This window comes from Balaenoptera physalus (genome assembly GCF_965194825.1).
Source record: "Balaenoptera physalus genome assembly, chromosome: 10".
Lineage (NCBI taxonomy): Eukaryota > Metazoa > Chordata > Mammalia > Artiodactyla > Balaenopteridae > Balaenoptera > Balaenoptera physalus.
In genome coordinates this window covers 103,628,710-103,653,317 of record NC_138889.1, presented here as the reverse complement: position 1 = coordinate 103,653,317, position 24,608 = coordinate 103,628,710, and the positions used below count along the sequence as shown (strand labels likewise).

General features: G+C 51.3%; 2 protein-coding genes across 5 annotated transcripts in view; one reads left to right on the top strand and one right to left on the bottom strand.

Moving 5' to 3' along the window:
• LOC309667533 (pre-mRNA-processing factor 19) overlaps nt 1-24,608 on the top strand; it is a 43,339-nt gene that overhangs the window by 11,968 nt on the left and 6,763 nt on the right. The gene's annotated exons all lie outside the window — the stretch shown is intronic.
• ZP1 (zona pellucida glycoprotein 1) lies at nt 2,994-15,531 on the bottom strand (the record flags this gene model as incomplete). The annotated part of the gene is given in 19 exon segments (XM_082409596.1): nt 2,994-8,517; nt 8,520-8,550; nt 8,554-8,814; nt 8,817-8,965; nt 8,968-9,021; nt 10,815-10,917; nt 10,919-10,938; nt 10,941-10,966; nt 11,026-11,070; nt 11,072-11,132; nt 11,134-11,479; nt 13,050-13,163; nt 13,242-13,423; nt 14,034-14,087; nt 14,090-14,275; nt 14,479-14,579; nt 14,581-14,630; nt 14,838-14,906; nt 15,406-15,531. Coding segments are annotated over 19 exon segments (2,013 nt in total). The 3' UTR covers nt 2,994-8,482.

Below are 24,608 nucleotides of genomic sequence, written 5' to 3'. Positions count from 1 at the left end.
GCTGGATACTAATATGCATTCTTAAGGTCTGCCTTCGTTTCCAGGAAAACTGGAAACTGCGGGACGTAAGGACAAAGGTTCTTGGGGGACCTGTGGGTTGGAAAGGGCACCGTGGTCCCCCTCAGGTTGTGTGAAGCGTGTGTTGTATCCATGCAGATGTGCATTGGGGGCGGGGCTTAGAGTATATCTCAGAGGGACTTTAGTCCCGCCCCCACCCCCAGTCAGTTCCAGACCGCTGCCCTAGAAGGACTGGTATGTGGATCGTGAGGCTCTGCAGTGCCTTCATCTCCTGCCCTCTTTCCTCTCTCATGGGCAGAAGGGCTGTGTGCCAGACACTATACGTACATTTTCTCATTTTATGCTTGAAACAACCTTGCCTTTAGCTGTCCAGCAACTGGGCAGCTTCCTGCACCCCCCTGGGGCTTCATGTCCCTTTGCAGTCCAGGGTGGAAGATAGGCTCTGGGACTCTGGGGACAGACTCTGGGCTTTGAATCCCAGCTCTGGCACTTAGCAGTGAGGGGCCTCGGTCAGATTATTTAACTCCTCTCTGTTCAGTGCCTTCATCTGGAAGACGGGGATAGTGTACTTATTAGGGGTGTTGTAAGGCTTAAGCAGGTTAGCGTGTGAGCAGTGCTCAGGACAGTGATGGGCGTGATGAATGCCGTACACATTTTAACTGCTGCTGCTGCTACTTTTACTTCTGCTGCTGCACTGTTTGCTCTCCCCAGGGTCGCTGCCCTGCCAGGCGAGTGCCCTCCCTCAGCCCGGGTTCGTGCCTCTGGCGTAGTTCTAACCACGTTACCTTGGAGGTGTTTATGCATTTGTCTCTCATAACTAGGTTTTAATCTCCCGAGGGCAGGACCGTGTACTCATTGCTGGCATTCAATTCACTGCTGCTGAAGGGCAGACAGATTCAAACCTGGGGCTCAGACCAAAGCTCAGGCTCTGTGTCTCCGCAGAAACAAAAGGCGGGGGCGGGGAGGGCTGGGGGGAAATGGATGACAGACTCCGTTATTGCGGCCAGAATGGAATGGAGAGCTGTCACCCCTGCCACGTCTCTCCAAATTTCAGCTCAGCTGTCTTGTAGGTGAACCTTTTGGAAGTAGGGCTCAGTTGGTAGATTCTAAAGGGCTCACCTATTCTGGACCCTTATTAGACTCATGAATTTTTGTAATTAATGCTTATTGCATCCTACATGAGCTTGGCCCCTTTGACGATCCATTCCTGGATCGTTGATGCCTGAGGACCCAGTCCCCAAGCCCACCCTTGTCCGTCCACTGGTGAAGCTTGCTCGGCCTTGGAGCACTGACCAAGGCGGCCACCTGGGGGCACTGTAGTTACACTAGTCTCCCCAGTAACACTGGCCCCAGGACCGAGCTGTCAGCACCACAGCTGGGCCCTGTTCTCCCCGTTCCACAGACTGGAAACCATAAGTAGTAGAGCCAGGGTTTTAAGCTCTCTGGCTACAGAGACAGCTGACTGCTCCATCATCAGCTGAGACAGGAGCGGGCAGCTCCACGGTGTTCCAGGATGTAGTGCTATGGTTGGGTGTGGGCTCTGGAGTCAGAAGCCAGGTATGAATCCCAGAGCTGCAGCTCTCTATGACTTACGTGTTTGTGTCTCAGCTTCTGCACCTGTAAAACTGAGTTGATGGTGCCTACTGCACAGGGCTGTTGTGTGCAGAGGGCATGGGAAGCACTCCATAGCTGGCTGCTATTTTCCCTGCTCCTGTCTGCACTGGCATCCACTGACACTGCTGGGGTCCTGGTGGCCCTTGACCCTCCACACCTGTGTTATAAAGGTGAGGCCTGACATGGCCTTCTTCCTTCATAAATCTTAATGTTTATAAGGCTCTGATAACACGACGTGGAACGTGATTAGGCAGGGAGGTGGGAGCACACAGGTGATACAACCGTGGGGCTGTAGAGTTCTCATAGAGGTGCCAATGCAGAGGATGGGGTGCAGCTGTTACGAAAGGTAAATCTGGGGAGAGGCGACACAGGCATATTTTGGAGAAGTAAAAATTCACTAGGTGGACCCAGGGTAGGGGTGGCTGGTGGAAGGAGAGGCTCTGGCAGCCCCACTGCCTTGCTGAAGTGAGGAGGGAGGAGAGAGCCAGGAGGGGAAGACAGACAGCGTGGAGGGTGGAGGGCAGGAATGGTGGAATAACGCCCAGCAGATCGTAGTCAGGCAGGTTGGGAGGTGGCTGGTTTCAAACCAGCAGTGTGAAGTCTAAGATCTCATCTGAAGTTTTTCAGAATTTGGAACAGGTCTTTAACCAACATTTTAGAAGTTTTTTATTGTGAAACATTCATTCAAAAGTGTCTAAAACACATCTTTTCAGTTTAAAGGATAATAAACACCCTTGTATCCACCACTCAGCTTAGGAAAGACAGCATTGGGGGCCCTCTGTGTGCCCTTCCACGAAAGCATCCCTCTTTCTCCCCCCGCAGAGGAAACTGCTACCCTGAAATAGAGGTTGATCATTCCTTTGCTTTTATAATTTTGTCACTATATATTTTTCTTCCTTTTTTTTTTTTTTTGCTTATCTTTGAATTTTATATAAATGAAATCATTCAACTCTCTTTCTTTGACTTCATTTGCTCAACATTGTTCCTAAGACTTACCTGTATTGATACACGTAGCTGTAGTTCTTCACTATTGTGCCAACAAAGGCAAATGGCCAAACAGAACTCCCCCCAGGTTGCTGGAACAGCATTCACCAGAGACGGGGGGCAGCCGTACAGATGTGCAGGTCCCACACGGCGCATGCATCCTGGGCAGGGCGCTCTGGGGGACGATTCCCACCATCGGGCTGAGGTGCTTTTGAGCGGCCCGATTGGGAAGCATAGCTTCTCCTTTGTTGTCCTCCGGGGAAGGGAGACGGTAACAGTATGATGTAGCAGAACCTTGCTTCAGGCCCTAACCTGCCAGCTCCATGTTTTGTGGTGGGTGGGTGGGTGGGTGGGTGGCGGGGGGGTTTGTAGCAGCTCTTTCCCTTGACGTGATCCTGGATCTAGGGTCCAAAGGATGCCGTTGCAGCTGTTGGATGTGGCTAGTGGGCAGCAGGACTCACCGCATTGCATTCATGGTTGGAGAAGCACCAGCCCCTCCTCTGACACAATTAAGGGGCTGGGGTCCAAGCTTTGTAATTGATCAGCGCCTTAGGCACTTGGCAGTGGCTGGATTCCATGGAGCCTTATAAGAGGCCTCCTTTTCTGGGAGGCCAGCCTGCAAGGGATAAACTTGGACAGGTTAACCCTTCTCATTCACTGTAGAATCCCATTATAGGAATACCTCGCACTGCACTTATATGTCCTATTGTTGGTAATGGATATATGGGTTTCCAGTTTTTTTGTGATTATAAACAGTGTTTCTGTGAACATTCTGGTACAAGGGTTTTTCCTAGGATATTAACCTAGGAGAGGATTTATTATATAGATCATATAGGTAATGACAAACTTTTTTAAAATTTATTTTATTCAAGTATTGATTTACAATGTGTTAATTTCTGCTGTACAGCAAAGTAATTCAGTTATACATATATATTCTTTTTCATGTTCTTTTCCATTATGGTTTATTATAGGATATTGAATGTAGTTCCTTGTGCTATACAGTAGGACCTTGTTGTTTATCCATCCCATATATAATAGCTTGCATCTGCTAATCCCAAACTCCCAATCCATCCCTTCCCCACCCTCCCTCCCTCTTGGCAACCACAAGTCTGTTTTCTAATGACAAATTATTTTTCAACATGGTTGTACCAGTTTACACTCTGATTAGCAATGGATGAGTGTACCTGTCTCCATACCCTTGCCAACCCTTAATATTTTCTGATTTTTAAATTTTTGCTCATCTGGGGAGTATATTATAGTATCTTGAAGTTTATTTTCACATCCATGATTACTAATAAGGTTGAGCATATTTTTATCCACTTACAGGCCATTTGAGTTTATCTTTTGCGAAAGCCCTGTTTGTGCCTTTGCCTATGTTCCTATTTGGGTTGTCTTTTTCCTTTTGATTTGCGGCAACTTTAAAATGCATATATATTTTGGATAGTAATCCCTTGTTGTGTTGCAACTATCTTCTCAGTTGGAGCCTTGTCTTTTCCCTCTTTTTTATGGTGTCTTGTGATTTTGGGTTTGTGAAATGCTCATTTTATCTGTGACTTTGAGAATTCTTTGGGACTTTGGCTGAAATCATGTTTTTTTTTTCAGTCAAGGTTTGCATTTGCTTCTGCTTGAGCCCAGACTACTTTAATTCTCACCCGGGATCACTTTAAATTAAGTTCAGCCCTTGAGGTTTTCTCCAGACTGAACTTTCAAGAGTACTCACCCCTGCCCTAGACTGAGAATCTGGACCAGAGAAGAGGGAACTGTACTCTTAATTCTCAGGGGAGACTTTTTTTTTCATCCATCCATCCGGCCAGCACCATAGTCAAGATAGGCAAGATCCCTTGCTGCCCGCTTCCGTGCAGTGGTTTGTTTCTCCTTCCCTCTGGCCTGAAGATGAAGCCCCCTGAGTCCCAGCTTGGACAGAGGCCTGCACTAGGCTCCCCATCTCTGGCAGCCTCTGGGCTGATCTGCAGTTCCCTGTGCTCATCAAAGCAGAATGTCAAGACCTCCAGGCTTCCGCAGAAATCCCAGAATAGAAGCTGGGCTCACTTCCAGAGTTTTTGTTTTTACTTTATTTTTGGCCTCTGTGCATGCCTTTTTTTTTTTTTTTTTTTTTTTTTAATATTAGCTCAGCAATGATTTAAACATGTTTTTAAAAACACACACACACAAATCTGGCATTTTAGTTTTTTGCTTCTGAAAGTTGACCTGGGTATCTGGTCTTCCTACTGCTGGAACAGAGTGGTACTTTTTCTTTTTTTAATTTATTTTATTTATATTTATTTTTGGCTGCGTTGGGTCTTCGTTGCTGCGCACAGGCTTTCTCTAGTTGCGGCGAGCGGGGGCTACTCTTCGTTGTGGTGTGTGGGCTTCTCATTGTAGAGCATGGGCTCTAGGCGCACGGGCTTCAGTAGTTGTGGCACGTGGGCTCAATAGTTGTGGCTCGCGGGCTCTAGAGCGCAGGCTCCGTAGTTGTGGCGCACGGGCTTAGTTGCTCCGCGGCATGTGGGATCTTCCCGGACCAGGGCTCGAACCCGGGTCCCCTGCACTGGCAGGCGGATTCTTAACCACTGAGCCACCAGGAAAGCCCCAGAGTGTCACTTTCATGTAAAACATCCTTACAGAAATGTCTGAGCATGGAGTCACACTTTACGGAGTTGAATTTTGCTTAAGTTGAAGAAACAGGCTGTGAAGTATTCTCCCTTTTATTTAAGGCAAAGTGCCATGATCTCAGTGTAAAGATGAGGGAGCCAGGGGTAGATGGAGAGGGAGGGGATCCCCCTTGGGTATCACGTAGCTGCAGCCACGGCCCCTGGCCCTCTCCCCAAAAGGCAGGAAGAGAGAAAACCTGACAGATGCCGAGCAGCTCTGCTTCCTGCCACAAGTCAGCAAAAGTGGTTTGTTAATCATCCCCATCAAGTCTGACTCAACTGTGCTCAAGGTTCAGGGGCCTTCTTATACCAGGAGGTGGTTTCAGGTGAGGGAAGAAGTTTTAAATTGGGCAAATTTGGACTGGCTTTTGATATCCAGGAAAGTCAAAACTTAGATTGCTTCCCTCCAGGGTAAGTACAGGGGACTTAGCGCTGCAAGGACCTTCATTGTTCACATACTTTGTACATTTGTTTCTGTAAACAGGACCCTTTGACATGGAAGTGTTGACAGAAATCTATGTACAATGGAAATAGTGTTTGCCGAAGTTACCTATCAAAATCATGAGCCTGTATACACGAGGAGAAACAGCAGGAGAAAAACACCTGCAGTGTCATAGGAGTATTACAAAAAGTTAATGGATACTTCTATGAGCGTATAGTGTAGGGAAGGTCTTTGCTGCATTTAAAGATAAAAATAGGACAGAAAAAATATTCATTGTTACGTAATCCTTTCAAACAGCAAGATGGAAGGACCCCATGAAGAAAAACCAATGGCCAACTCAGTGGGAAACTTGAAAGATGAGGATATCCACCCCTTGACTTGTGAAAGCTCTTTACAGACAAGGAAACAAACTCAGGAGAATAGATGAGAGACACGAAGAGGCGATTTATAAGATATAAGCGGCTATAAAGATGCTTGGCGTCTAATCAAAGAGGTCCATGTTAAATCAGCAATGCTGTTTACCTAATGATGCTCAGATAGGCAAAGCTGTAGAATGCTATTGATCTGTGGTGGCAAGAGTGTGGGGAACAGGCACCCATACGTTCCCAGAGCCCGACAGTCAAGAGGGGCGTAGATTTCAACCCAGCAGTTCTAAGAATTTCTTCTGAGAAAATGGTATACGAAGAATTACACGCTTACATAATTGTATTCAACACTTGTTATCCTTAACGATAGACTTGGTTTCCATCAAAAGAAGATCAGGAAGTTCCCTGGTGGTCTAGTGGTTAGGATTTGCTGCTTTCACTGCCATGGCCCAGGTTCAATGCCTGGCCAGGGAACTAAGATCCTGCAAGCTATGTAGCCCGGTCAAAATTTTTTTAAAAATTGTTTTTAATAAAAAAAATTGTTTTTAAAAAAGGAGATCAAATATATTGTTCAACCATGATACGAAGGAGAATGCAGCTGTTAAAAGTAATAGGTAATGACACAAGATGTCTACCTTTGCATGAAAAAAAAAGTTAAAGAGAAAAGTTGGTTCCGTAATGTGATTCCAGTTGGCATCTATAGACTCATGCTTGGTTTAAACACAGCATCGATGCCATTCCCAGAACCACCCTTCCGTGCTGTTTAAACGCTCACAATGAGCTTGTGCAATGAAGGCAATGGTAAGAAGAGTTGGCCCTGGATGGAACTGGATCCCTGACCCCTCAGAGCCTGTCAGCCTGGCTCCTCCAAACAACATCCAAGCTGAGAATCCTCACTTATTTCACACTGACCCTGAAAAGTATATCCCATAGGCCCTGCACAAGCCGGGAGGTGGGACAGAACACGTCATCCCTAGTCACAGATGGGGAAATAGTCCCAGCTAAGGGGAGTTCCTTAACTAACTTCCATAGCAAGTGTCTGGATCTTCCTGCCTAAGTGCTCTATTCTGCTAGAAAAGCCTAAGGCAGCTGCTTCCCCTAGCCCCTCCTCATCTTGAGCTATAAGCTTGTCCTCATATGGGGAAGAAAAAAAAATTTTTAGGTAAGCATTAGTTTTGGGGCAGGAGGAGGAGAAATTCTGGTAGTTAATAGTACTCAGTAAATGTTGGCTGTTATGTACTATTCTAAGGATTCTTATCTATTAACTCATTTTATCCAACATCCCTATGGGGATAGGTATTATTCCCATTTTACAGATGAGGAAACCGAGGCGCAGAAGAGTTCAATAACTCAATATCACACAGCTAGTAAGAGGCAGAGCCAGGGTTATAACTCAAACAGCCTGGCTTGTATTCGACCAGTATCCTGAAAACAGAAAAGATGGAGCTGGCCAGGGCTGGAGAGTGCCTGCATGGTGTCAAGGCCACGGGCCTGACTCAAGCACTGTGGTTCCCTTTACGCCACTTCTCTAACTCACGCCCTACCAAAGGCCAGAGAGGTGTCTGAAACCAAGTTTGACTTCCCCACCAGATCCTCCAGCTGCCAGAGGCTGAACCCAACCCACTCCACCTAGGTTGGGTTACCTTTCCCACCCTAGAAGCTCTACATGGCAGCAAAGACCTTTCCAGACCGACAAGTCAGAGATGAAGGCCCATGTCATACACGAGCAGACGGTCAGCAGCACAGCCAGCACTGGTACTGACCTGTCTGGCAGCCGTGCCCACTGTGGCATCAGGCAGCCTCAGGGCCAACAGGCTGCCATTCAGCCTGTGCCGACCACCCCTGTGTGGACCAGTCCCAGGGGCCAAGGGAGTGGGAAGGGGGGCTGGTGATGGGAGAAGTAGCCAGCATCCTCTATGGGAGGCTGGGAGGCTCAGAGGGGGACCGGGAGGAGCTTGTTCAAGTCAAGTTTAGTTCTTTTGGCCCCCGGGTGCTCTGGATTCCCTCATGCATGATGGCAACCAAGTGGCATGCTTCGAGGATGCCCACTCAGAGCTCCTGTGTCTGTGAGAAGGTGACAAGCCTTCACAGGCCATTAGCCCTGCCAGGTTCCCGATTCCCAGCTATTGCTGTGCTTTGACTCTGCCATGAGTTGACCTCCCCCTACCTTCTCTTGTCCTGCTTTCTCTGCCTGCAATGCCGGCTTTCCTTCCGGAGAAGCAAAGTCTCCTAAATTCAGTCCTGGGAGGCATTGGACTCTACCCAATAATAGAGGCCGCAATTCTGAAAGGACAGAGCTGACTCTGAGGCGCACGTGTCTGAGATGAGAATGATTCTGTCTAGTCATCACAAGTAGCTTTTCCACACCTGCTTTCACTAGGCTTGAAACAAGGGTCTATTCAGCCTGTTCACCTTCTGTTGCCTTCCAGGAGCTTCTGGGCTTGGCCTGGCTCAGGTCCACAAAGACGCCAACCCCTCAGACCAGGGCAACAGCCAACAGCAAAAGAATTACCCAGAGGAGAGGACTTGGGCTGCAGTTCATGGTGGAGCCTGCCAGACAAAAGGGATCTGAAGGATGGCAGGGCTGGGCAAGGGCCCCTCCAACTCTCTCCCCAAACCCCAGCCCTTGGTAATCACACTGGGCAGAGCTGAAGCTGCCCTTTTGCAGGTGAGGTGGACCGTGGCTAGCTTTGCTTAGTTCCCCAATGAATTCAGTCACACCATCTCCTGCCCTCACTATAGCCAGAGCTTCCCCGTTTTGTCAGCACACCCTGGAGGGCCAAGGCCTGAGGGGCCTGCCCACAGCCTCATACCTGCAGGCCCCAGCGTAGACTCCCACCTGTAGGAATCCTCAAAGCCCAGTGGCCCGGGAGAGCTTACCATGCTCTGGACCTGGCAATGTCATTGCCGCCCTGCTCCCCACGTGGCTCAGAAGCCAGGAACAGGCCTGCAGACATGAAAGAACAAAGAACCCCCCTATTCTGTCCTCCACCCTGGACTCACCCGCAGCCCCAGAGCTACATGTAGTCGAGTAAGTCTTCAGCCCTGGGGGGCAGCAGGCAGAGGTGCCGCAGAGGAAGTAGACCTGGTGGGATGAGAATAAGGTCAAGGCACGGGGCTGGCTTAGAGCCATGGGCAAGAAGCCCTGAGGCAGGGACATGGGGTCTGGGACCCAGCCCAGGCCCACACTGCTGCCGGCCAGGCAGGAGGGAAGAGATCTGGGCACGCTGACCAGCCCCAGTCCCACGAGGTACAGCGCCATAGGTGCTGCTTCCCAATTTGGAACCTGTGCCTCCCTCGTTCTGGATGGCTCACGTCTGCAGTAGTGGACCCTGCGGGAGGGAAGCGCTGTGCCGCGTAGAGCCCTGGCCCCGGCCTTCAGAGTCCCCCCGGGAGGGCCGACTTGCTCCCTTTGCCACCCGACAGATGCGGAGAGGGGATTCCGAGGACGTAGTGTTAACTGGGCAGCAGGAGAACAGATGTCTAGCGCCCTCTCTTCCTGGCCCTCAATGACCAATGACTGGGGGCAGGGTTGGGGGGGCGGGTTACCATGGCTTCCAAAAACACAAAGCCACGGGCAGCTCCCAAAAGGTGTAGAAGCAGGGACTTCCCTGGTTGTCCAGTGGGTAAGACTCCACGCTCCCAGTGCAGGGGGCCCGGGTTTGATCCCTGGTCGGGGAACTAGATCCTGCATACATGCCGCAATGAAGATCCTGCGTGCCGCAACTAAGACCTGGCGCAGCCAAAATAAATAAATAAATTAATTTAAAAACAAAAAAGGAGTAGAAGCAGGAGGAACTGACCTGAACCAGCAGCCAGCAGCGTAACCAACAGGTACCCCTTCATCCAGCAGGCGAGGGTCTCTTGGCTCAGGAAGAGGCACGCAGCTGAGCTGGTTATTCAGCTAGCCTCCCAGGTGCTAACCAGTGACATCTGTCTACATCTGATGGAATGCCATGCATCTATTTAAAATATATAGAGATCTGTCTATATTAAAGTGAAAGATTTATATTGTTCAGTAGAACGAAAGTTAAACAGTAGTATGTGGCCTATGGTGCCATTTATAGATTACATAGAAAAACCTAAATATACACTAAATGTATCCATATTTACCTTCCGCAGAAGTTGAGTTATAAAAATTCAAAGCAGAGGGACTTCCCTGGTGGCGCAGTGGTTAAGAATCCGCCTGCCAGTGCAGGGGACATGGGTTCGGGACATGGGTTCGAGCCCTGGTCCGGGAAGATCCCACATGCCGCGGAGCAACTAAGCCCATGTGCCACAACTACTGACCCTGCACTCTAGAGCCCGCGACCCACAACTACTGAGCTTGCATGCCACAACTACTGAAGCCCACGTGCCTAGAGCCTGAGCTCCGCAACAGGAGAAGCCACCGCAGTGAGAAGCCCGCACGCAGCAACGAAGAGCCAATGCAGCCAAAAATTAATTAATTAAAATAAAATTCAAAGCAGAATTATGCTGAACACGTCATTTCTAGAGTCAGAAGTGAGGCCACTCTGGAACACCATGCCCGGATCAGGTTAGGGTTGATTGCCTTCACGATCCGGCATTTTCCTTCCTCCTTCTGGAGTGGTTTGCAGGTCGGGGCTCACTGCCCTCCACAGCACTCAGGAAGACCAAGTCCCGTCTGGGGACCTTTGTCCGCATTAGCTCGCAGGGGGCTGGAGGGATTCGGTGACCAGCTTATCCCCGCTTAGCAGATGGGGAGCAGGCAGGAAGAACACATGCTTCTGAGTGGTCCCCTGCGGGCCCTCCAGGAGCCAGTGTCCAGGAGGGCGAAGGTGGCAACGGTGAAGCACTGGTAGTGAGAGTGGAAGGGCAGAGCTACCCTCCAAGGCCATCATTCAGGTCCTGAGCTGTCACCGAAAGGACACCTGGGGAGGAGAGAAGTCAAGGAGGGGGAGGGGAGGGGCAGCTCCAGCACCACCGCCACTCACCTGACTGGATGGGCCACTGAGGATACTGGAAGGGGTTGGCGCTGGTGCAGCACCAGGACCAGAATGGGGTCTGTCCTCTGCAGGAGCCAGACCTCCATGGGGTCAGACTCTTGAAGCAGCCCCACAATGGAGTGGTCCCCCTCCCTGTAGTAGGAGCTGAAAGCCTTGTCTGCAGGGAGAGGGGCTCATGAATTTCGGTCGGCTGTATGTCTGGGAAGTGGGGGTGGGTAGAGAAAGCGCAGGGACTGTGTACCCTTTTCCCTTGTCGATCTGCAGCTGGAGCCGCAGGGGCTGTACTGGGTCACAGTGGCTGGATGGGGGAGGAAAGAGGGGCGCCTGGAGGGGCAGGAAGTCACTGGCGTTGAAGACACAGTGGATGTGAAGCCTGAAGTCCAAGTTGGAGAGGATGGAGGAGAGGAGACACAGAATCGGCGCATCCAGATTACTGTACTATGTGGATGGGACATAGGAGGCTTGGTCCAGCAGGGCGGATGGATGCCACCTGCAGTCCCCTGGGTGATGTGCGTCGTTGCCCCATCCTCTGCCCACCACGTCTTGTCTTCTCGGGGCAGTTCGAGCCTGCTGTGCCAGGCCGTCTTCTAGATGCCGAGGATGGAGCCCCCATGGGGCTGACAGATGCCCACCCTGTTCTGAAAGCTCTGTCATCTCACAGACCCGGGTTTGAATCTTATCAGCATTTACCGGCCATTTAACCTAAGCCTCAATTTCTTCATTTGTGCAATGGCGCTGACCCCCCTCCCTCCAAAGGCTGTGGTTAAGGATCAAGTGAGGTCACGAGATAGCACCCTGGGGTCATCATTGTCCTTGCAGTTGTGGCTGATCTGCCACTGGGTCCAGTGTGCCTGGCTGGCCTGCGTGGCACTGCACGCACCTGGTGGGGGGAGGGGCACGCCGGCACCCGGAGGTGTCCTGCAGGAGGAGCTGACCCACCCCACCCCGGCTCCTGAGCGCTCGACCTTTACTTCTCCATGTGGCAGAGCCCTGGGTTCGGGCCTGGGCCGGTGCCCTTGGGGAGGACGTCCTACCAATGGAGACCAGGGCCTGGCACAAAGGAGGTGTCAGTACACACGAGCGATTCCACCCTGACCGGAAGGCCTTTCCTCTGCGGAGCCCTCCAGCTCATTCCTGATGGCCTACAGCTGTTTCCCCTTATGCTTCCCTTCTGTGATGAATTCTGGCTAGCTCCCGTAGCTTTTAAATCCTGATGTCCAAAGCATGCCAGATTTGTCCCCTGGTGCCCCTGGGAATACATAGCATTTTAAAAGAAAAGACATTTGAACCCTGACGCCAGCAGCCTGCCCCAGCCCTCATGGCAGGAAGGGTGGGGAAAAAAGACATCTGGAAACCGACTCAGTGCCAAGCACAGAATTCCTACACCCCGTGGTTACCATATTAGTTCAGGCTGAGGTTGGTGCCTGGCCCCTGGGGTTCAGAGACAGGTGTGACAAGCTCAGATGTCCTCAGGGGTTACCCCCTGGCATCCTGGGTTCCTGGCTCGTTTTGCCACCTGAGTCAGCAGGTGCCGGTGGCCCCTTTCAGTGAGGGATTCTCCCTCCGCTCCTCCCCCACCCCACCCCGTACCCTCAGAGCTTCAGCCCCAGTTATCTTCTGCCTCATCTGCGGCTTTGTAACCTCTGAGATCAGGAGGTGGCAACGGCCAGGCACAGCCTTGGCTTCTTCCTGGGGCCTGGAAGGGGACTTTTCAGCTTCTTGATGCTTCGTTTCTCAGCTTAGTTCCTGGAGGGTTAAAGGCGAGGGCTCCCGAGGACTCCGGCCCTCTCAGGCCCTGCTGTGGCTTCTGCCTGCCAGGCGTGGGCAGGCCCGGTCTAATGCTCACATCAGCTCTGGTTGAGGGGTGTTGCCCCGGCCTGGGGGGCGGGTGGCGCTGGGAAGAGGTAAGTAGCTCATCCGAGGTCACACAGTGGGTGATAGCAGAGCTTGGACATGAACCCAGACGGCTCCAAAGCCTGTGCTAAGCTCACCTGTGCTCCCTTCACACCCAAGCCCGCAGCCCAGCCTGTGTGAGGAAGGTGCCGTCCCACGTGATGGAACCCTGTGGCCCCATCCAGATGCCGATGTTGGTCACCAGCTGGTTGTGCTGGATGCGGTCCACCTGTAGGAAGAGACAGCTGGGGGAGGCCCTCCCAGGGGGTGGTCATGGGCACCAGGGTGGCCCCCACTCTTCCTGGACCGTGGTGTCACAGCAGGTGAGCGGGCCAGCCATGGAGACCACGGAGGACCCCGCCTCCTGGCTAGGGGGCAGCCGGGGGGCGGAGCGGGCCAGGTGGAGATCGATCAGTGTCCTGCACACCAAGGCCGTTTCCTGGGACACCACCAGGACGAAGTGACTGTTTCTGAAGCACTGGACAGTCGCTGGGACGAAGGCAGATCAAAGAGGAGGGTCAGGGCCTTGGGGTTCAGGGTCCATCATAGACACGGTGCGGGGAGGGCCCGGGCGACCGTCAGCATTTGAGGGCTGGCCTCGGAGGGGAGAGCTGGCTTCTCTCACTGCCCTTTCTTGCAGTGGTAACTCCAGCAAAGCCTTCACAGACCAGACTTTCTCACGCAGGCAACAGACAGGTGAACTACACTCTAGAAGTAGGGTCACCATTTAATTTATCATCCACGCTGGAATGTTCTAGATCTACGGGTAGGGGTACATGTAAAGATAGATTAACTGAGAGATATGGGAACATATGTATATGTATAACTGATTCACTTTGTTATAAAGCAGGAACTAACACACCATTGTAAAGCAATTATACTGCAATAAATATGTTAAAAAAAAAAAAAGATTAACTGTTATCAGGCTGGGGCAGGTGGTCACCACATCTAAAGATCTCTTCTGCGGTCCATTCTGGGGGCCAGGCTCTCCTAGGAACGGGGCGTGGAGCAGTTTCATCATCGTGGGGTGGGGGAGGAAGCCCTCCTATTCCTTCAGCATTCAGGGGACCAGGGCCTTGCTCGGTTTGAAAAGTGGCACCTGTGTTGCCATAGTAACAGGGACCCTCTCTGGTGTTGTCATGACTGCAGCCAGCTGACGGGCTTCCTTTGAACTTCTTCTCACTCTGCGGGGGATGTGCCTGGAGGCCACCTGGCACTGTTCCTGAGTCAGAGGGTACCTAGGGCTGGGGACAAGAGTGGTGAGGACAGGAGAAGGAGCCAAGTGGGCTGCAGACCTCCAGGGAAATGGAGGGCAGTGGCCTCGTAGAGCCCAGCAAAGGGCTGTCAGGCCACCCGATCCTCAGGAAGGCTCCCGACAGCGTGTGCGCGCACGGAGGACTCCTCCGTATCTACGTAAGCTGCTTCTCAGCTGCTCCCCACCGTGTTCCAAGGTGCCCCGCTGGGGTCGAGCTAGGGTGGGGTGGGTGGGTCCAGGGACAGTGAGGCAGGGGTTAAATGGGCTAAGCTGTCCTCTGGGGTAGGGCGGAGGGGATGTGGATGAGGGGCAGGAAGGGAGAATGTGGTTGGTGGTGCCAGGTGGGAGTCTGGAGTCCAGGCGTGATCAGGTTTGGGACAGATCAGAGTGACCATTGGGCAGCACAGCTTCCACGAACACCCTCGGGTGGGAGCGCCCATCCTACAGGAGAGAGGGCGGCAGGGGAGCAGCTTCCAGGAAGAGGAGGGGTCAGTGCCCAGGACTTAGTCTTCCTCACCCACCAGCCCACTGAGTGGTCTTGGGTTCCGATGTGTCCCTGGTCCCTGAGGGGCCTCTCTAGCCTGACACTGTGTCAGGGCAAGCTGGTTCCCAGCCGTGGGGTCTCCCCCAGAGCAGTGAGACCCCTACCTTCTCCAGCACATGACAGTCTTTGTAATTGGCAGAAAAGACCTCGGGTCCCTGGGTTCCCAAATTCATCTGCAATGGGGGGAGGGGAGAGAGGGATGGAGGGAAGGAGTCACGGATGCTGAAGGGTGAAGCCAGAGGCCGTTGGAGTCTGCTGAAAAGACTCCCCACTCAGGAGAAGTACCTCCTAGAGGTCTCCTGGGGGATTAAGGCCATTAATACCACCGTGGCTGTTACCGATGACAAACAACGGGAACAGACAATTAAATAACGTGGCCTCCTGGCTGGGATCCTAAAACAGAAAAAGACCTTAGGTAAAAGCTAAGGAAATGGACTTTAGTTATAACAATGTGTCAACATTGGTTCATTAATTGTAATAAATGTACCATCCTAATGTGAGATGCTAATTACAGGGGGAGCTGTGTGGGGTATATGGGAACTCTCTGTGCTATCTTCTCAGGTTTTCTGTAAATCTAGGACAGTTCTAAGAAATAAAGTCTATTAACAACAGCAAGCCTGGTTCACAGACAGGGGCGCTTCCCACGCGGCCGGCAGGGTCCCAAGGCCTTGCTTGTATTAGCTCATTAGGGGCCATCCTCCGAGGGGAGGGGGGGCTGTCCCCGTCTTCATCTCCTGGAAGCCTGAGCGCAGGGTCTGGAGGAGCCCGGCTCAGCGCGTGTTCGTCCCCGTAGGTCATTATAATTCACAGCTGCAGGGAGAGCATGTGGCTTGGTCGTTAGGAGTCTGGCTCCAGTCCAGCCCCCTGGTCACTTTCTGGCTGTGACAAGGGACACGTCATTTTTCTGAGCTTCGGTTTCCCGTTGGTGGATTGGGGTTGATATCGCTTACCTCGCAGGGTGAGGGGAGACTGAAAGAGACGAATACTGGGGGTGATAAGTCATTTGTGATAATGACTGAACACTTGGTAGTGATCAACTTTTACTGCGATTAGCACTGAGATGGGGGAAGCTCTGTGGGTTAAGGGCCCCGGGAGCAGAGCAGGTGGAGCCTGCGAACCCAGAGGGGGGGCAGTTTCTGGAGGGAAGGCTGCCTGAGCAGAGGCAGAGACGCCAGTGGGCACGGGGGGTGCCGTGGAGGGGGGTATTGTGCTGAAGCGGAGGGAATTTGGGGGTGGGGGAGGGCAGGGCATAGAGAGGTGGGGAAACATCGGACTTAAGCTGGGCTGGGAAGGGGAGGAGAGGTGGCTGGAGGGGGGCAGGGGCTGGTGAGGTGACTTCTTCCTGCGGGACGATGGGAGGTTTTCAACTTTTTATTTTGAAATACTTCCAGACTTACTGAAAAGAAGTTCCATATATCCTTCACCCAGATTCCTCAAACGTTAACTTCTTTTTACATTTGTTTCAGCGCTCATCTTCTCTCTGATTGTATATACACGCACACACACACACACACACACACAATTTCTTCCATATAGCATGAGAGAGCTGGTTGCAGACGTGACTGACTCTAAACACTGCTGTGTGTATTTCTTAAAAAACAAGCAACCACAGTTAAAAGATCAAAATCAAGAAATCAACATTGGTATGACCCAACTGTCTAATCTATGAACCTTATTCAATTCACCTATTGTCCTCATGCTTTTACAGCAAAGGAGAAAGTTTTTTTCCCAGACCAGGTCCAGTCCAAGGTCAGAATCATGTTCCTTGGGCCTCCTCCAATCTCGGACAGTCCCTCTGTCTGTGTCTTTCATAGCGTGAATATTTTTGAGGAGTACAGGCCAGTTATTTTGCAGCATGGCCCTCATTTGGGTTTGTCTCGTGTTTCCCGCTGCTTAGACGCAGTTTATGCATTTTTGGTGGTGTGTGGGTTGCTAGGGCCACCATAACAAAATACCATAGACTTGGTGGCTGAAACAATAGAAGTGTATTTTCTCACAGCTCTGGAAGCTGGAAGTCCAAGATCACGATGTCAGGAAGCCTGGCTTCTTCTGAGGCTTCTCCCCTTGACTTGCAGGTGACTGCCTTCTTGCTAAGCCCTCACATGTGCGCATACACCCCTGGTGTCTCTTTATGGGTCCAAAATTCTTCTCCTTCTAAGGACACCAGTCTGATTGGATTAGGACCCACTCTAATAGCCCCATTTTAACTTCATCACTTCTTAAAGACCCCATCTCCAAATAGTCACATTCTGAGGTACTGGGATTAGGGCTTCAATGTATGAATGGAGGCACAGTTCAACCCATAACAGGCAGCAACACCCCAGAGGTGATGTTGTGTCCTTCTCATTGCATTCAAACCGGAGGCCCATCGGACTGGCTTGTCCTATTACTGCTGATAGATCTTTGATCACTGGGTGAGATGGGATTGGCCAGGTTTCTCCACTCTACAGCTAGCTACTGTGTTTCTCTTTGTAACTAGAAAGTATATTATGGGGAGATATTTTGAGACTACTTAATTATCCCGCCTCTCAGCAAACATTCACCCACTGGTGTGCTGGTTCTCCAATCCATCATTCCTTCTGTCAATACATTGCTTTGCTTTCTATTGTAACAGAGAGCTTTCCCCGATGGGGGGTTTTAGGTGCCAGGGAAAGCACCAGACAGAGGAGTTGAGAGACCTGGCTTCTATCCTGCATTCACCTCTCAGGAGCCAAGGGACCTTCCCCGTCTGTAAAATAGGCATGGAATTAGATAATATTCAGAGAGGTGTTTTCTAACGGATCACGGACCTTACTCGTGAGGAAGGCGTCTCTCCCAAGTCCCTGGAAAGGCAGAGAAAGAGCAGGGGAGCTTCCTCATGGCCAAGGGCAGAAGGATGCCTTTGAGAAAAGTGGTGCTGAGCTGTCCTGGAGAGAGAGAGCCCTGAGCCCTTGGTCATGACTCTACATTTCTGCAAAGACTCATGGGTACCAGAGCTCATCTGCCTGATGCTGGATCGCTTCAGCCTGCAGCGGCTGGAAGCAGGGTTTCAGCTCCCAGCCAGGGATTGAAGTCAGGTCACGGCAGTGAGAGCCCTGAGTCCTAGTCACTAGACCACAAGGGACAAGTGGCCAGTTGCAAAGCCCTGGCCCATCAGCTGTGTAGAGACGAATTTCCATATAGAGATGGAAAGTAGTGAAACAAGTAAAGTGTTTATTAGGAGGAAAAGGGTTACGTGTGGATAGACACACGGGCGGGCTGAGAGAGAGAGAGAGAGTCATGCCCTTGTGATAGTTTGAATCACTTATATGGGGCATTCCTTCCCGGTTTCCTTTGGCCAATCATCTTGCTTTGCCTGGTTCTGAGGCCGTATTTGGTTTATCTCGGGGTCCTCCCGTGTGTGCACACGCATCTCTTAGCCAAGATGGATTCTAGCGAAGAGGGCTATGGGTAGGTTGACATCACTTACTATGAGATGATGCCCCCTCCCTTTTGACCTCTGAGGAGCCTTTCTGCACATGTATAGTTGGGAAGGACTCCTTGACTTCAAGAATGAGGAATATGTGGTCTTTTATCTCTTTTCTGGGCACGGCTCAGCTATTCTTTTGCTCCTCATCTTGGAGTATCTCTCCGCAGGCGACAGACTCTGGCTGCTCAGCCTGGAGCCCATCTGTCTCCTGCCTCAAGCCTGAAGCTCCAATGCTCACCCACTAGAGACCTTGGGAAAGTCACCTACCGGCTTGGTGACTCCATTTCCTCATCTGTATAATGGGGCTAATAAGGGTACATAACTTGTAGGGTTGCTCTGGGGATTCAATAAATAACCCATGTAAAGCACTGAGAACAATCTGCATGTGGTAATCATTTGAACGTGATAGTGGTGAAAACCACCATTATTTTTTATGGTTGAGGAGAGAGGGTCAGATCAGGGTGACTTGACTCGGAACCTTGGCTTCCCTCTTGGCCTCTTTCTGAACCTCAGTTTGTTTATCTCTTTCTCACCTTTCTAAACTTAGTCCTTTTTATTTTTGAAAATTTGACTTGAGTTTCTGAATATGTAAAGTGGGATTAAAAATAAGGTCAAGGGACTTCCCTTGTGGCGCAGTGGTTAAGACTCCACGCTCCCAATGCAGGGGGCCCAGGTTTGTTCCCTGGTCAGGGAAATAGATCCCACATGCATGCTGCAACTAAGAGTTTACATGCCACAACTAAGGAGCCTGCCTGCTGCAACTGAGACCTAGTGCAACGAAATAAATAAATAAATATTAAAAAAAAATAAGGTCGAAGTCACTGAGGTGCTGAGAATTCCGCGTTAGTTCTCCACCCCATCTGTTTTTTGTTTTTTGTTTCCTTTATTTTTGGTCTCACCACAAGGCAGTGGAACTTCCTTGACCAGGGATCACGGATCAAACCCGTGCCCCCTGCAGTAGAAGTGCGGAGTCTTAACCACTGGACCACCAGGGAAGTCCTCACCCCATCTCTTCTGCTAATAAAAGCCAAGGCTGGAGGGAGGGTGCCAGTGGAGGCAGGGGCCTTTCTAGGCTGGAAAGGCAAGGCTAAAGGGGACTGAGATACTGTGATTTATGATAAGAAATATGTATTTGGTCTTTGTCCCCATCCTGGCAGAGCTCCTAAACCCCCTTGGAATTTCCTGGGAGGGGAGCAAAACAAATGTGTCCTTTGTTATGTTGTTGAGGTTCCTTTAGGAAGGCACCTAGGGATGGGGGCTTGTTGCCAAGGGAACCAACCACATGGTTAGAGGGTTAGAACACATCCCCCCTTCCCCACCTCTTGGGAGGGAAGAGGGGCTGGAGATTGAGGTCAATCACCAACAGCAAATGATTCAATCAATCATATCTATGTAGCGAAGCCGCCATAAAACCCTCAAAGGACGGGGTTCAGAGCTTCCACATTGGTGAACATGTGGAGATACGGGGAGAGTAGCACGCAGAGAGCATGGAGGCTCTGCGCCCCTCCCATACACCTTAGCCTGTGCACCTCTTCCATCCGGCTGTTCCTGCAAAACGTTTCTCTGAGATCTCTGAGCTGTTCTAACAAATTAATCAAACCCAAGGAGGGGGTCGTTGGAACCTCAGATTGATAACCAGTTCAGATCAGAAGAAGAGGTGACACCTGGACTTGTGATTGGTGTCTGAGTAGGGGGAGGGGACAGTCTTACAGGACTGAGTCCTTAACCTGTGGGATCTGATGCTATATCTCCATGGAGGTAGTGTCAGAATTGAATTGTAGGCCACCCAGCTGGTGTCATGGGGAAAAAAACCCACACAAAATCATGGGGACCAAAGCATGTACGGGAACCAGCAGGAAGCAGGTCACCTCACCCCAGGGGCTTGCAGACAGACCCAAGGGAAGCCCTAGCCATGGTCTCTGTGTCATAGGGAAGAACAAATCTGACTCCATATTGGATCTGTTTATTTTACTTTAACCTTTGTATTCTATTGCTTTTGCTACAAGTTAATCACTAAAGGGATTTTGCCTATAAGCTTAAATTATACATAATGGCCCATCTCTGGGAACCCTGCCTCCCAGGTAATGAGTGTTAAGCTAAAATCCCTTTGCTTAGCTCACAGGAAACATCCTGACCAAGCCCACATGTGAATGGCTGTAGGAAAGAAGAAATTAACACATCCCCTCCGGAGTCTGGCTGGAACCAGGAAGTGTTTGACTTCCCCCACCCCACCCCCCCACACCGCCCCCCCTACCCCGCCCCAGTCTTTTAGTATAAAAGAAGCCTGAGTTCTAACTCAGGCAAGATGATTCTTTGGGACACAAGTCCACCATCTTCTCGTCCTCCTGGCTTTCTGAATAAAGTCGCTAGGCCTTGCCCCAACAATTGGTCTCTCAGTTTCCTGGCCTGTCCTGTGGCGAACAGTACAAACTTGGACTTGGTAACACCTGTGGATCCTGTCGGCTGCAGAGATGCTTCCCAAAGCTTGTGGAGCATGTTTAACAGCAGAAAGTCAGCCCTACTTATCCTGCAGGGCTGATGACAATGAACCTCAGAGAGTCCAGTCATCTGGGAAGCGCTGGGTTCTGGTGCTGGAGCACCTTCTTCTTCTTCTTTTTTTTTTCCTGGTTTATTTATTTATTTACTTATTTATTTATTTGTTTAGGCTGCACCACACGGCATGTGGGATCTTAGTTCCCTGACCAGGTATCAAACCCATGCCCCCTGCAGTGGAAGCATGGAGTCCTAACCACTGGACCACCAGGGAAGTCCCTGGAGCACCTGCTTCTGAGTTCCAGCTCTTCTGCCCACTGGCTGAGTGGCCTTGGCTGGGCCACTCAACCTCTCTGTTTTCTTCTCCGGGAGTGAGTAGGATAACAGTCCCTACCTCAGGCTCAGAGAGTGCTCGTGAGAATTAAACTAGCTAATACACGTTAAGTGCTTAGCCTGGTGCCTGGCACATAGGAAGCACCTGGTAAGTGTAGCTGTTACTATTTGAAATAGGTTGAGTAGCGGCCCCTCAAAACGTATGTCCATATCCTAACCCCCAGAAACTGTGAATGTAAAGCTTGTTTGGAAAAAGGGGCTTTGCAGATGTAATTTGAGTTAAGGACCTCAAAATGAGATCATCCTGGATTATCTGGGTGCAGTATATATATATATATACATATATATGTATATATATATGTATATATATATGTATATATATATAAATAATGCATATAAAATATATATATATATTTTGGTGAGGATTAACTGGCATACATGTGGGTCTGAGAAAAGTTATTAGTTAATAATAACAGGAAGTTATTAGTCCCCAGGGTTGCACCCACCACAGGTGAAAACAGAGGCTGGGAGAATTGCATCAGGCCACGAGTAACAATGGATCCAGACTGGTCACCATGAGGAACTGGGGGTTCTTTTCGGGCCTAATCTCCAATACTAGAGATTCATTCTGTGCAGCAAACATTCACTGAGAGCCCTCCCACATGTCAGGCCCTCTGCTTGGCTTTGGTGATGAGGAGATAAAATAGGAACTGTCTCTGTCCTCCAGTTGCTCGTGATGAGGGTGGGGAGCAGTTGTGTGAAAGTTACCATGGAGGGCAGAGGTGCAGTATATGAGGTGAGGCAGGGATGTGGGAGGTAGGGTCTGAAAGGCTCAGTAAAGTCTTCCCAGAGGAGGTAACCTCTGATCAGGGTTTTGAAGGATGAATAGGAGCTCACAAAGAGGCCAAGGGAGGAAATGGTACTCTAGAGCAGGAAGCAAACAGCACAAGGGGACAGAAACAGTCTGGTATGTACGGGGTGTGGGGAGGCAGTGATAAATGCTGACTGATGATAGGATGTGATTAGGGAGAAGCAGAAATGAAGGTGGAGGCACAGGCAGGGCCAGATCACTGAGGGGCTTATGGGCCATGTGAGGCGCTAAGCCTCCACCTGTGGGTGAGAGTGGCATTAGGGTGCTCCACCCGGGCCTCCCACGAGGTGTCATGTGGGGTCCTGCCCCTCTGCTGTGTGTGGCCAACTCCAGGGCCTCCCAAGTACGGGAGGCTGGAGGGTTCCAGGGCATGCCTCCCCTGCTTCCTGTTGTGCATCTCACTTCCTGTTTTACTGACTCTTTGAAGAGGCCAGAAAGGAACATGAAAACCTGCTTCCTAAGGCAGGGCCGGAGGGAGAAGGCCCTTCTGGGCTTGGCCCCATGGCTGGGGGGTAGTTGGTCCCTTCCCTTGACTGTTCGTTAAACACACTTGATGCCATGATCATCCTCTTGGGAGCCCAGAGACACTGATGATCACAGAAAGGGGTCTTGCCATAGAGAATGGACTTGAGGACACGGGGAGGGGGAAGGATAAGCTGGGACGAAGTGAGAGAGTGGCATGGACATATATACACTACCAAACGTAAAATAGATAGCTGGTGGGAAGCAGCCACATAGCACAGGGAGATCAGCTCATTGCTTTGTGACCACCTAGAGGGGTGGGGTAGGGAGGGTGGGAGGGAGACGCAAGAGGGAGGAGATATGGGGATATATGTATCACTTTGTTATAAAGCAGAAACTAACACACCACTGTAAAGCAATTCTACTCCAATAAAGATGTTTAAAAAAAAAAAAAAAAGAGGTCTTGCAAGATGAATGGGGAGGGGAAAAGGCATTCCAGGCAGCAGCAACAGCGAGTGCAAAGGCTTGGAGGTGAGCAGAGGGGGAGGGGGCAGGGACTGGTGGGCAGTGTGCTGGATCCCGAGACGACCTGAAGGCTACTTTGAGAGTCTAGACAGTTCCCACAGGCAGCAGAACCCCCGCAGAGCTCTGTGAGGCTCTGGTTTGTCTCCTCCAGGGCAGTACGTGTGGTTGACGTGGAGACAGACCTGACTTTGGCTCTTTCAGGCTCTGACATCAAGTTGCAAGCCATGGAGAAGGCTGTGCTTCAGGGACTATGGCCTGTGCTCTGGGGGTGGCTGCATCTTTCTCCAGGTCCTGGGGGGGGGTCACTGGACCGCCCACCCTCCCTCCCTCCCAGTGCTACCAGGACCCAGCTGCTGCTGCCTGCTCCGAGTGCACCAGACGCAAGGAACCCGAGTTCTCCATCCCAGCCAAACCAGCAGCATCAGCATGCTCTGGGGAACTCGATAGGAATGCAGATGCCCAGGCTGCACCCCCAGACCTGCTGGATCGCACGTACTCGGGGTGGGGGACCCAGCAGTCTGGACGTAACAAGCCCTCCAGTGGGTCCTGAGGCACATTCCAAGCGGGATTGGCTGGTCTATTGGCCAAGGCCCTGATCACGTCACTCTCCTCCGGGCTCTGAGCGCCACACGGGCCCGTCTGGCCGCTGGGGTGTCCTCCTGCCTACAGCACTGGTCTGACACTGCGGAGGCCTCCACAGGGTTCTCTGATTGCATCTTCTCCCGGAGGCGCCTGTCCTCTGCTTTCAGCCAGGGAGCCCCGGCTCAGAGCCCCCACAGCTCCCGAGACTTTCTCTCTCAAGTGTCTGGTGTAGAACCCCAGTGTTCGAGATTCCTGACATCCAGGGAAGAGGCACATCCTCCCCGTGCCCCCACCCCCCCACCCCCTGCCCCAACTCCAGCTCCTTCCCGCCCAGGCCACCTCCATGTGGAGCCTGAGGGACTTGTGTGGGAGGCAGGTTTACACCGTGGGAGTGCAGCCAAGGGCCCTACAGGAACAAACATCCCTGCCTCCTTGTTTAGAAAATGCCTTGGGGCGCTGCTCATCTGGAGTACTTCGTTTGTTTTAGTAACTTTTCATAAATTGTCCTCGGGGATCGTTGGGAGACAGTCACCACAGTGACTACAGGATTGGAAACGAGGGTTGGGGGAAGGGGCAGAGGAGTGAGCGTTTCAGGTGAGCAGGGCCGCCGTCAGGGCTTGTGCAGGAGTGTTCACTGCTCAAGGGTACCTGGTGGAGGGGGTGAGGGAGGGCTGAGAGCCAGGAGGAGGGCTGGGCCCCACCCCAAGCCTGAGGCCCTAGAGCTGAGGTAGGTTATAAGAGGAGAGGAGGGATTCTTTTTTTTTTTTCTGGCCGCACCACATGGCATGCGGGATCTTAGTTCCCCGACCGGGGATCAAACCCATGCCCCCTGCATCGGGAACATGGAGCCTTAACCACTGGACTGCCAGGGAATTCCCAAGGCAGGGATTCTTTCTAAGCCCAAAGAGCAGTCTGTGCACCACTTTGGGGCAGGGACCGTGCAGAAGGAGCACCTTTAAAAAATTCATATTTTATTGCTGTGAAGTTACTTGCCCAAGATCACCTGCTACACTCCGCTGCCTGCATGGCCTTAGCGGATGTCTATGGCTCAGCAGGTTGGGTGTGGAGGAGGGTGGATGGGGATGAAGGTACTTTCCCACGAGTGGAATGGAAACACCCACCTAGGGAGGGCTGTAGGCACTTGTCTTTAGCAGACGGAGA